This window comes from Mya arenaria, chromosome 5 (assembly GCF_026914265.1).
Source record: "Mya arenaria isolate MELC-2E11 chromosome 5, ASM2691426v1".
In the NCBI taxonomy this organism is placed as follows: domain Eukaryota; kingdom Metazoa; phylum Mollusca; class Bivalvia; order Myida; family Myidae; genus Mya; species Mya arenaria.
In genome coordinates, this window is record NC_069126.1 from 1723202 (window position 1) to 1737927 (window position 14726).

Consider the following 14726-nt stretch of genomic DNA (forward strand, 5'->3'; position numbering starts at 1 on the left):
ACATTCTTCCTCTTACACCCACAGTCACGTTCTACCTCTCACACCCACAGTCACATTCTTCCTCTCACACCCACAGTCACGTTCTACCTATCACACCCACAGTCACATTCTACCTCTCACACCCACAGTCACGTTCTACCTATCACACCCACAGTCACGTTCTTCCTCTCACACCCACAGTCACATTCTTCCTCTTACACCCACAATCACATTCTACCTCTCACACCCACAGTCACGTTCTTCCTCTAACACCCACAGTCACATTCTTCCTCTTACACCCACAGTCACGTTCTACCTCTCACACCCACAGTCACATTCTTCCTCTCACACCCACAGTCACGTTCTACCTCTCACACCCACAGTCACATTCTACCTCTCACACCCACAGTCACGTTCTACCTCTCACACCCACAGTCACGTTCTACCTCTCACACCCACAGTCACATTCTACCTCTCACACCCACAGTCACGTTCTACCTCTCACACCCACAGTCACGTTCTACCTCTCACACCCACAGTCACGTTCTACCTCTCACACCCACAGTCACATACTACCTCTCACAACTACAGTCACGTTTTACCTCTCACGCCCACAGTCACATTCTACCTCTCACACCCACAGTCACGTTCTACCTCTCACACCCACAGTCACGTTCTACCTCTCACACCCACAGTCACATTCTACCTCTCACACTCACAGTCACATTCTACCTCTCACACCCACATGTACATTCTATCTCTCACACCCACAGTCACATATACTACCTTTCACAACTACAGTCAGGTTCTACCTCTCACACCCATAGTCACGTTCTACCTCTCACACCCACAGTCACATTCTACCTCTCACACCCACAGTCACAATCTCACAGTCACATTCTTCCTCTCACACCCACAGTCACATTCTACCTCTCACACCCACAGTCACATTCTACCTCTCACTCTCACAGTCACATTCTACCTCTCACACCCACATGTACATTCTACCTCTCACACTCACAGTCACATATACAACCTCTCACACCCACAGTCACATTCTACCTCTCACACCCACAGTCACATTCTACCTCTCACACCCACAGTCACATTCTACCTCTCACACCCACAGTCACATATACTACCTTTCACAACTACAGTCACGTTCTACCTCTCACACCCATAGTCACGTTCTACCTCTCACACCCACAGTCACGTTCTACCTCTCACACCCACAGTCACATACTACCTCTCACACCCACAGTCACGTTCTACCTCTCACACCCACAGTCACATTCTACCTCTCACACCCACAGTCACATTCTACCTCTCACACCCACAGTCACATTCTACCTCTCACACCCACAGTCACATACTACCTCTCACACCCACAGTCACGTTCTACCTCTCACACCCACAGTCACATACTACCTATCACACCCACTGTCACATTCTACCTCTTACACTCACAGTCACATTCTACCTCTCACACCCACAGTCACATTCTACCTCTCACTCTCACAGTCACATTCTACCTCTCACACCCACATGTACATTCTACCTCTCACACTCACAGTCACATATACAACCTCTCACACCCACAGTCACATTCTACCTCTCACACCCACAGTCACATTCTACCTCTCACACCCACAGTCACATATACTACCTTTCACAACTACAGTCACGTTCTACCTCTCACATCCGTAGTCACGTTCTACCTCTCACACCCACAGTCACGTTCTACCTCTCACACCCACAGTCACATACTACCTCTCACACCCACAGTCACGTTCTACCTCTCACACCCACAGTCACATTCTTCCTCTTACACCCACAATCACATTCTACCCCTCACACCCATAGTCACGTTCTTCCTCTTACACCCACAATCACATTCTACCTCTCACACCCACAGTCACGTTCTTCCTCTCACACCCACAGTCATATTCTTCCTCTTACACCCACAATCACATTCTACCTCTCACACCCACAGTCACGTTCTTCCTCTCACACCCACAGTCACATTCTTCCTCTTACACCCACAGTCACGTTCTACCTCTCACACCCACAGTCACATTCTACCTCTCACACCCACAGTCACGTTCTACCTCTCACACCCACAGTCACATTCTACCTCTCACACCCACAGTCACGTTCTACCTCTCACACCCACAGTCACGTTCTACCTCTCACACCCACAGTCACATTCTACCTCTCACACCCACAGTCACGTTCTACCTCTCACACCCACAGTCACGTTCTACCTCTCACACCCTCAGTCACGTTCTACCTCTCACACCCACAGTCACATACTACCTCTCACAACTACAGTCACGTTTTACCTCTCACGCCCACAGTCACATTCTACCTCTCACACCCACAGTCACGTTCTACCTCTCACACCCACAGTCACGTTCTACCTCTCACACCCACAGTCACATTCTACCTCTCACACTCACAGTCACATTCTACCTCTCACACCCACATGTACATTCTATCTCTCACACCCACAGTCACATATACTACCTTTCACAACTACAGTCACGTTCTACCTCTCACACCCATAGTCACGTTCTACCTCTCACACCCACAGTCACATTCTACCTTTCACACCCACAGTCACAATCTCACAGTCACATTCTTCCTCTCACACCTACAGTCACATTCTACCTCTCACACCCACAGTCACATTCTACCTCTCACTCTCACAGTCACATTCTACCTCTCACACCCACATGTACATTCTACCTCTCACACTCACAGTCACATATACAACCTCTCACACCCACAGTCACATTCTACCTCTCACACTCACAGTCACATTCTACCTCTCACACCCACAGTCACATTCTACCTCTCACACCCACAGTCACATATACTACCTTTCACAACTACAGTCACGTTCTACCTCTCACACCCACAGTCACGTTCTACCTCTCACACCCACAGTCACGTTCTACCTCTCACACCCACAGTCACATTCTACCTCTCACACCCACAGTCACAATCTCACAGTCACATTCTTCCTCTCACACCTACAGTCACATTCTACCTCTCACACCCACAATCACATTCTACCTCTCACTCTCACAGTCACATTCTACCTCTCACACTCACAGTCACATATACAACCTCTCACACCCACAGTCACATTCTACCTCTCACACTCACAGTCACATTCTACCTCTCACACCCACAGTCACATTCTACCTCTCACACCCACAGTCACATATACTACCTTTCACAACTACAGTCACGTTCTACCTCTCACACCCACAGTCACGTTCTACCTCTCACACCCACAGTCACGTTCTACCTCTCACACCCACAGTCACATACTACCTCTCACAACCACAGTCACGTTCTACCTCTCACACCCACAGTCACATTCTACCTCTCACACCCACAGTCACATTCTACCTCTCACACTCACAGTCACATTCTACCTCTCACACCCACAGTCACATACTACCTCTCACAACCACAGTCACGTTCTACCTCTCACACCCACAGTCACATACTACCTCTCACACCCACAGTCACATTCTACCTCTCACACTCACAGTCACATTCTACCTCTCACACCCACAGTCACATTCTACCTCTCACTCTCACAGTCACATTCTACCTCTCACACCTACATGTACATTCTACCTCTCACACTCACAGTCACATATACAACCTCTCACACCCACAGTCACATTCTACCTCTCACACTCACAGTCACATTCTACCTCTCACACCCACAGTCACATATACTACCTTTCACAACTACAGTCACGTTCTACCTCTCACACCCACAGTCACGTTCTACCTCTCACACCCACAGTCACGTTCTACCTCTCACACCCACAGTCACATACTACCTCTCACACCCACAGTCACGTTCTACCTCTCACACCCACAGTCACATTCTTCCTCTTACACCCACAATCACATTCTACCCCTCACACCCATAGTCACGTTCTTCCTCTTACACCCACAATCACATTCTACCTCTCACACCCACAGTCACGTTCTTCCTCTCACACCCACAGTCACATTCTTCCTCTTACACCCACAATCACATTCTACCTCTCACACCCACAGTCACGTTCTTCCTCTAACACCCACAGTCACATTCTTCCTCTTACACCCACAGTCACGTTCTACCTCTCACACCCACAGTCACATTCTTCCTCTCACACCCACAGTCACGTTCTACCTCTCACACCCACAGTCACATTCTACCTCTCACACCCACAGTCACGTTCTACCTCTCACACCCACAGTCACGTTCTACCTCTCACACCCACAGTCACATTCTACCTCTCACACCCACAGTCACGTTCTACCTATCACACCCACAGTCACGTTCTACCTATCACACCCTCAGTCACGTTCTACCTCTCACACCCACAGTCACATACTACCTCTCACAACTACAGTCACGTTTTACCTCTCACACCCACAGTCACATTCTACCTCTCACACCCACAGTCACGTTCTACCTCTCACACCCACAGTCACGTTCTACCTCTCACACCCACAGTCACATTCTACCTCTCACACTCACAGTCACATTCTACCTCTCACACCCACATGTACATTCTATCTCTCACACCCACAGTCACATATACTACCTTTCACAACTACAGTCACGTTCTACCTCTCACACCCATAGTCACGTTCTACCTCTCACACCCACAGTCACATTCTACCTCTCACACCCACAGTCACAATCTCACAGTCACATTCTTCCTCTCACACCTACAGTCACATTCTACCTCTCACACCCACAATCACATTCTACCTCTCACTCTCACAGTCACATTCTACCTCTCACACCCACAGTCACATTCTACCTCTCACACTCACAGTCACATATACAACCTCTCACACCCACAGTCACATTCTACCTCTCACACCCACAGTCACATTCTACCTCTCACACCCACAGTCACATTCTACCTCTCACACCCACAGTCACATATACTACCTTTCACAACTACAGTCACGTTCTACCTCTCACACCCACAGTCACGTTCTACCTCTCACACCCACAGTCACGTTCTACCTCTCACACCCACAGTCACATACTACCTCTCACACCCACAGTCACGTTCTACCTCTCACACCCACAGTCACATTCTACCTCTCACACCCACAGTCACATTCTACCTCTCACACTCACAGTCACATTCTACCTCTCACACCCACAGTCACATACTACCTCTCACAACCACAGTCACGTTCTACCTCTCACACCCACAGTCACATACTACCTCTCACACCCACTGTCACATTCTACCTCTCACACCCACAGTCACATTCTACCTCTCACACCCACAGTCACATTCTACCTCTCACTCTCACAGTCACATTCTACCTCTCACACCCACATGTACATTCTACCTCTCACACTCACAGTCACATATACAACCTCTCACACCCACAGTCACATTCTACCTCTCACACTCACAGTCACATTCTACCTCTCACACCCACAGTCACATATACTACCTTTCACAACTACAGTCACGTTCTACCTCTCACATCCGTAGTCACGTTCTACCTCTCACACCCACAGTCACGTTCTACCTCTCACACCCACAGTCACATACTACCTCTCACAACCACAGTCACGTTCTACCTCTCACACCCACAATCACATTCTTCCTCTTACACCCACAATCACATTCTACCCCTCACACCCATAGTCACGTTCTTCCTCTTACACCCACAATCACATTCTACCTCTCACACCCACAGTCACATTCTTCCTCTTACACCCACAATCACATTCTACCTCTCACACCCACAGTCACGTTCTTCCTCTAACACCCACAGTCACATTCTTCCTCTCACACCCACAGTCACGTTCTACCTCTCACACCCACAGTCACATTCTTCCTCTCACACCCACAGTCACGTTCTATCTATCACACCCACAGTCACATTCTACCTCTCACACCCACAGTCACGTTCTACCTCTCACACCCACAGTCACGTTCTACCTCTCACACCCACAGTCACATTCTACCTCTCACACCCACAGTCACGTTCTACCTCTCACACCCACAGTCACGTTCTACCTATCACACCCACAGTCACGTTCTACCTCTCACACCCACAGTCACATACTACCTCTCACAACTACAGTCACGTTTTACCTCTCACGCCCACAGTCACATTCTACCTCTCACACCCACAGTCACGTTCTACCTCTCACACCCACAGTCACGTTCTACCTCTCACACCCACAGTCACATTCTACCTCTCACACTCACAGTCACATTCTACCTCTCACACCCACATGTACATTCTATCTCTCACACCCACAGTCACATATACTACCTTTCACAACTACAGTCACGTTCTACCTCTCACACCCATAGTCACGTTCTACCTCTCACACCCACAGTCACATTCTACCTCTCACACCCACAGTCACAATCTCACAGTCACATTCTTCCTCTCACACCCACAGTCACATTCTACCTCTCACACCCACAGTCACATTCTACCTCTCACTCTCACAGTCACATTCTACCTCTCACACCCACATGTACATTCTACCTCTCACACTCACAGTCACATATACAACCTCTCACACCCACAGTCACATTCTACCTCTCACACCCACAGTCACATTCTACCTCTCACACCCACAGTCACATTCTACCTCTCACACCCACAGTCACATATACTACCTTTCACAACTACAGTCACGTTCTACCTCTCACACCCACAGTCACGTTCTACCTCTCACACCCACAGTCACGTTCTACCTCTCACACCCACAGTCACATTCTACCTCTCACACCCACAGTCACAATCTCACAGTCACATTCTTCCTCTCACACCTACAGTCACATTCTACCTCTCACACCCACAGTCACATTCTACCTCTCACTCTCACAGTCACATTCTACCTCTCACACCCACATGTACATTCTACCTCTCACACTCACAGTCACATATACAACCTCTCACACCCACAGTCACATTCTACCTCTCACACTCACAGTCACATTCTACCTCTCACACCCACAGTCACATTCTACCTCTCACACCCACAGTCACATATACTACCTTTCACAACTACAGTCACGTTCTACCTCTCACACCCATAGTCACGTTCTACCTCTCACACCCACAGTCACGTTCTACCTCTCACACCCACAGTCACATACTACCTCTCACAACCACAGTCACGTTCTACCTCTCACACCCACAGTCACATTCTACCTCTCACACCCACAGTCACATTCTACCTCTCACACCCACAGTCACATTCTACCTCTCACACCCACAGTCACATACTACCTCTCACAACCACAGTCACGTTCTACCTCTCACACCCACAGTCACATACTACCTATCACACCCACTGTCACATTCTACCTCTCACACCCACAGTCACATTCTACCTCTCACACCCACAGTCACATTCTACCTCTCACTCTCACAGTCACATTCTACCTCTCACACCCACATGTACATTCTACCTCTCACACTCACAGTCACATATACAACCTCTCACACCCACAGTCACATTCTACCTCTCACACTCACAGTCACATTCTACCTCTCACACCCACAGTCACATATACTACCTTTCACAACTACAGTCACGTTCTACCTCTCACACCCATAGTCACGTTCTACCTCTCACACCCACAGTCACGTTCTACCTCTCACACCCACAGTCACATACTACCTCTCACAACCACAGTCACGTTCTACCTCTCACACCCACAATCACATTCTTCCTCTTACACCCACAATCACATTCTACCCCTCACACCCATAGTCACGTTCTTCCTCTTACACCCACAATCACATTCTACCTCTCACACCCACAGTCACGTTCTTCCTCTCACACCCACAGTCACATTCTTCCTCTTACACCCACAGTCACGTTCTACCTCTCACACCCACAGTCACATTCTACCTCTCACACCCACAGTCACGTTCTACCTATCACACCCACAGTCACATTCTACCTCTCACACCCACAGTCACGTTCTACCTATCACACCCACAGTCACGTTCTACCTCTCACACCCACAGTCACGTTCTACCTCTCACACCCACAGTCACGTTCTACCTATCACACCCACAGTCACGTTCTACCTATCACACCCTCAGTCACGTTCTTCCTCTCACACCCACAGTCACATACTACCTCTCACAACTACAGTCACGTTTTACCTCTCACGCCCACAGTCACATTCTACCTCTCACACCCACAGTCACGTTCTACCTCTCACACCCACAGTCACGTTCTACCTCTCACACCCACAGTCACATTCTACCTCTCACACTCACAGTCACATTCTACCTCTCACACCCACATGTACATTCTATCTCTCACACCCACAGTCACATATACTACCTTTCACAACTACAGTCACGTTCTACCTCTCACACCCATAGTCACGTTCTACCTCTCACACCCACAGTCACATTCTACCTCTCACACTCACAGTCACATTCTACCTCTCACACCCACAGTCACATTCTACCTCTCACACCCACAGTCACATATACTACCTTTCACAACTACAGTCACGTTCTACCTCTCACACCCATAGTCACGTTCTACCTCTCACACCCACAGTCACATTCTACCTCTCACACCCACAGTCACATACTACCTCTCACAACCACAGTCACGTTCTACCTCTCACACCCACAGTCACATTCTACCTCTCACACCCACTGTCACATTCTACCTCTCACACTCACAGTCACATTCTACCTCTCACACCCACAGTCACATACTACCTCTCACACCCACAGTCACGTTCTACCTCTCACACCCACAGTCACATACTACCTATCACACCCACTGTCACATTCTACCTCTCACACTCACAGTCACATTCTACCTCTCACATCCACATGTACATTCTACCTCTCACATTCACTGTCACATTCTACCTCTCACACCCACAGTCACATACTACCTTTCACACCCACAGTCACATTCTTCCGCTCACACATACAGTCATATTCTTCCTCTTACACCCACAGTTACATTCTGCCGCTCACATATACAGTCACATTCTACCTCTCACACCCACAGTCACATTCTTCCGCTCACATATACAGTCACATTCTACCTCTCACACCCACAGTCACATTCTTCCGCTCACATATACAATCACATTCTACCTCTCACACCCACTGTCACATATTACCTCTCACACCCACAGTCACATTCTACCTCTCACACCCACAGTCACAGTCTACCTCTCACACCCACAGTCATATTCTTCCTCTTACACCCACAGTCACATATGAGTGTAAGTCCTTTTTATAAATTTTACGTATGAGTGCACGCTTTTTCAACCGGAAGAAAAAAAAAGTATGAGTTCGCCTCACTGGAGGTTTTTTTTATACTATTATAGGGTCGTATCCTACACAAGTACACATAATACAAGACCTTATGTTCGACACTTTGGGAATATATTTGAATATGTGTAGCTTGGCCTGTTTGCAAAGATAGGTTCTTTTCATACAAAACACGGCGTTGTTTATTGTGCTTCAGAGTAGAAGTATTCAAGGATGGTTAGACCTAGTTGACTTCCTCGTTTTGTATTTAGACACTTAGTTCAATATCAAATCCAGATTTCTTACTGTAAATATTGTCTTTGATTGGTACTTTCCATAACTATAAGTGTACAATCACCTGGGTAGAAGGTAAATATTAAGTACGGTATCCCCGGGGTAGAAGGTAAATATAAGTACAATATCATCTGGGTAGAAGGTAAATATGAGTACAATATCACCTGGGTAAAAGGTATATATGAATACGTATCCCCGGGGTAGAAGGTAAATATAAGTACAATATCACCTGAATGGAAGGTAAATATAAGTACAATATCACCTGGGTAGAAGGTAAATATAAGTACAATATTACCTGGGTAGAAGGTAAATATAAGTACAATATTACCTGGGTAGGAGGTAAATATAAGTACAATATTACCTGGGTAGGAGGTAAATATAAATACGGTATCCCCGGGGTAGAAGGTTAATATAAATACGGTATCCCCGGGGTAGAAGGTAAATATAAGTACAATATTACCTGGGTAGAAGGTAAATATAAGTACAATATTACCTGGGTAGGAGGTAAATATAAATACGGTAACCCCGGGGTCGAAGTAAATATAAGTAACATATCACCTGGGTACAAGGTAAATATAAGTACAATTTCAACTAGGTAGAAGGTAATAATAAGTACAATATCACCTGGGTAGAAGGTAAGTATAAGTACAATATCACCTGAGTAGAAGGTAAATATAAGTACAATATCACCTGGGAAGAATGTAAATATAAGTACAATATCCTCTGGGTAGAAGCTAAATATAAATACAGTATCCCCGGGGTAGAAGGTAAATATAAAAACGGTAACCCCCTGGGTAGAAGGTAAATATAAGTACAATATCCTCTGGGTAGAAGCTAAATATAAATACAGTATCCCCGGGGTAGAAGGTAAATATAAAAACGGTAACCCCCTGGGTAGGAGGTAAATATAAGTACAATATCCTCTGGGTAGAAGCTAAATATAAATACAGTATCCCCGGGGTAGAAGGTAAATATAAAAACGGTAACCCCCTGGGTAGGAGGTAAATATAAAAACGGTAACCACCTGGGTAGAAGGTAAATATAAGTACAATATCACCCGAGAAGAAGGTAAATATAAATACGGTAACCCCGGGGTCGAAGTAAATATAAGTAACATATCACCTGGGTACAAGGTAAATATAAGTACAATTTCAACTAGGTAGAAGGTAATAATAAGAACAATATCACCTGGGTAGAAGGTAAGTATAAGTACAATATCACCTGAGTAGAAGGTAAATATAAGTACAATATCACCTGGGAAGAATGTAAATATAAGTACAATATCCTCTGGGTAGAAGCTAAATATAAATACAGTATCCCCGGGGTAGAAGGTAAATATAAAAACGGTAACCCCCTGGGTAGAAGGTAAATATAAGTACAATATCATCTGGGTAGAAGGTAAATATCAGTACAATATCACCTGAGTAGAAGGTAAATATAAATACGGTATCCCCGGGGTAGAAGGTAAACATAAGTAAAATATCACCTGGAAAGAATGTTAATATAAGTACAATATCCTCTGGGTAGAAGGTAAATATAAATACTGTTTTCACGGGGTAGAAGGTAAATATAAAAACGGTATCCCCGGGGTAGAAGGTAAATATAATTACAATATCATCTGAGTAGAAGGTAAATATAAATACGGTATCCCCGGGGTAGAAGGTAAATATAAGTACAATATCACCTGAGTAGAAGGTAAATATAAGTACAATATCACCTGGATAGAAGGTAAATATAAATACGGTATCCCCGGGGTAGAAGGTAAATATAAATACAATATCACCTGGGTAGAGTGTAAATATCAGTACAATATCACCTGAGTAGAAGGTAAATATAAGTACAATATCACCTGGATAGAAGGTAAATATGAATACGGTATCCCCGGGGTAGAAGGTAAATATAAATACGGTATCCCCGGGGTAGAAGGTAAATATAAATACAATATCACCTGAGTAGAAGGTTAATATAAATACGGTATCCTCGGGGTAGAAGGTAAATATAAATACGGTATCCCCGGGGTGGAAGGTAAATATAAATACAATATCCCCGGGGTGGAAGGTAAATATAAATACGGTATCCCCGGGGTAGAAGGTAAACATAAGTAAAATATCACCTGGAAAGAATGTTAATATAAGTACAATATCCTCTGGGTAGAAGGTAAATATAAATACTGTATTCACGGGGTAGAAGGTAAATATAAAAACGGTATCCCCGGGGTAGAAGGTAAATATAATTACAATATCATCTGAGTAGAAGGTAAATATAAATACGGTATCCCCGGGGTAGAAGGTAAATATAAGTACAATATCACCTGAGTAGAAGGTAAATATAAGTACAATATCACCTGGATAGAAGGTAAATATAAATACGGTATCCCCGGGGTAGAAGGTAAATATAAATACAATATCACCTGGGTAGAGTGTAAATATCAGTACAATATCACCTGAGTAGAAGGTAAATATAAGTACAATATCACCTGGATAGAAGGTAAATATGAATACGGTATCCCCGGGGTAGAAGGTAAATATAAATACGGTATCCCCGGGGTAGAAGGTAAATATAAATACAATATCACCTGAGTAGAAGGTTAATATAAATACGGTATCCTCGGGGTAGAAGGTAAATATAAATACGGTATCCCCGGGGTGGAAGGTAAATATAAATACGGTATCCCCGGGGTGGAAGGTAAATATAAATACGGTATCCTCGGGGTAGAAGGTAAATATAAGTACAATATCCCCTGCATAGAAGGTAAATATAAGTACAGTATCACATGGGTAGAAGGTAAATTTTAGTATAATATCACCTTTGGTGACGGGATTTTACAATTGGTATCGGTTTAACCTTGTAAAGCGATTTGAAAATCGTGCTCCATGGGCGTATTTTTGTATATTTTTTCGCTTTGCATCATAATGAGAATTGTCATATACGAGTAGTTGTTGTGACATGAAGGAAAGGGATCCTCTGGGTGTGGTAAAAACAAAATCCTGAAACAAGGTCTGGATGTAGACCAGCTTTGCCGACTTTTATGAACGAAGTCAGTTAGACGGATAGGTCTAGAAACATGATACAATAAGGCTTACAAATAAGACTATAAAAACGGAGCAAATAACGGCCTTGAAGAATGCCGCCGGTGTTTGAAATATAAGTCACCTTTGTAACGAGATGAAAATGTCTATGTCACCGTTGAAACATACAGACAATGCATATAATACATGCATTCAAATAACGGCAATTGTTTGGTTTGCTTGTAAAACATAATACAAAGGCTAAAAGGATTCGGACATGGTCTTATGATGGGCTGATATAAGGCCATTACAGTTGTATTTTGGTCTAATTAAATGTAGAACACACGCTGTTCCATTGACCTCCAAAGATCACGTGACCCGTGGTTGGCATTGATCGGACTCGTAATACTACCCGAGCAAGTGGACTCACACATGGGTTTGAACAATTAGCTGCTAAAAGGAGATTAATTGTTTCTGAAGTCTTAATCGTTAAGTGGCATAAAAGATCTTTATCTTTTCACATGATAAAAGTACTGACGGCTAAGTTGGCATTGGCACTGTTTTGAACTTCAACAATGTCAGGTTAGACAATAATACGAACAAAAAATGAATATTATTATATTTAACAACAAACTACAACAGGGATCAAGTGACATTTCTAAATTTAAATATAGAAATATATAACAAAACAAACCCCATCTTATGAAAAAGGTTACAACGGTTTTGTTGAAGGTAAAACACGTGTATGAAGTCTGCATTTCAATTATGCTATGTTTATGTATATCCCCCCCCCCCGCCCACTTTAACACTAAATTACAATTACTATCACTTACGTGGGTATTTCCTGGAGACTCGCGCCCACGTCGTTTCACCATCGGAGGTGGCGTTTTCGCTAGTCGGCGGGACGTAGTTGTGGTCGCCAACCATGGGCAGTTTCGGGTCGGCGGAGTCATCATACTCGAGGAGGGTGGCGAACAGGACGATGAAAACTACCTGGACAAACAGGGCCACACTCCCAAACTTGAACCGGAACACTTTACCCATTGTTTTAATCTTAATCTAGAAAACTCTTTGTTGTTGTTGTTTTTGCACGTGTTTCTACGCGATAACTTATTTCCTCTTTGTTGTTGTTGTTTTTGCACGTATTTCTACGCGATAACTTATTTCCTCTTTGTTGTTGTTGTTTTTGCACGTATTTCTACGCGATAACTTATTTCCTCTTTATGCTCTTTTGGTAAACAAATATATATGTAGTACAGGCGCATCGACTGAACTGTTTGCTTTAAATTCTTTGCAGTAGTTATAAATCCTAGTTTCACAGCGTTAATGCTGCTCAAATTATTGTACTATCACTGTAAAAAAATAGAAGAAAAAACGTTCATATTGTCAGACAAGCAATTCCTTACGTTTAATAGAGTAAGTTGGAGGAATCTGGCGGCTATAAATCAGTCAGCTGTTATTTGGAGGTGTGACAAAAGGTTTGACCAATCAGAAGCGCCCTTCCGAACACACCTTGTCATTGAATCTACCCGTTTAAGTTTCGTTCTTCAGAGAAAGTAATTTTTGGTTGTTTAAAATTTTGCAATAAGAAAATAACTGATGGGAGATATTTTTTTCTTGCATTTTAACGTAGTGACACGCGCTGATATATAATACGGAAGATTATACGGGCGTTGCAAGATTGTTTAAGTAAACAAAGCCTTACCAGTACCTAAGTCGTGGCTTGTGGGGAGAGCAAAGCAATGTTATGATTTAAAATTACTTTACCATTCGTAAAATATTGCATTGTATTCTAACCTGTATGTTCCGAATCATAGGGGAGGGGGTGGGGGGTGGGGGGTGGGGGCACACATACAATCGTTCACGTTTACTTTAAATGGTCAATATGGCAGAGAAAAACGTAACAAAATACGCTCAAAATGCACCCCCCAGCCAAAATTTGACACCATATCAGTTACGGGTACGGAGGAGGGGCGTATTCATCTATCGTTGCGCACCATTGTTACGCCACAGCTAACGTCAAATCCTGGATCCGCCCCGGATATCATTCGTCTTGTCCATAACATATATAATTAATGTTGAATAGCAAGTATTCCAATTACAACATCACATTTGATTTTACTG

General features: G+C 44.3%; 1 protein-coding gene across 2 annotated transcripts in view; it reads right to left on the bottom strand.

Annotated features, from left to right (window-relative positions):
• The window catches only part of LOC128234387 (ammonium transporter Rh type B-like), a 37305-nt gene extending 23260 nt beyond the window's left edge, over nucleotides 1–14045 (bottom strand). For both annotated transcript variants that reach the window (XM_052948599.1, XM_052948598.1), the window contains exon 1: nucleotides 13436–14045. In XM_052948599.1, the coding sequence (XP_052804559.1) occupies nucleotides 13436–13646 (211 nt within the window). In that variant the 5' untranslated portion in view covers nucleotides 13647–14045. The remainder of the gene's footprint in view (nucleotides 1–13435) is intronic.
• Nucleotides 14046–14726: the final 681 nt, after the last annotated feature.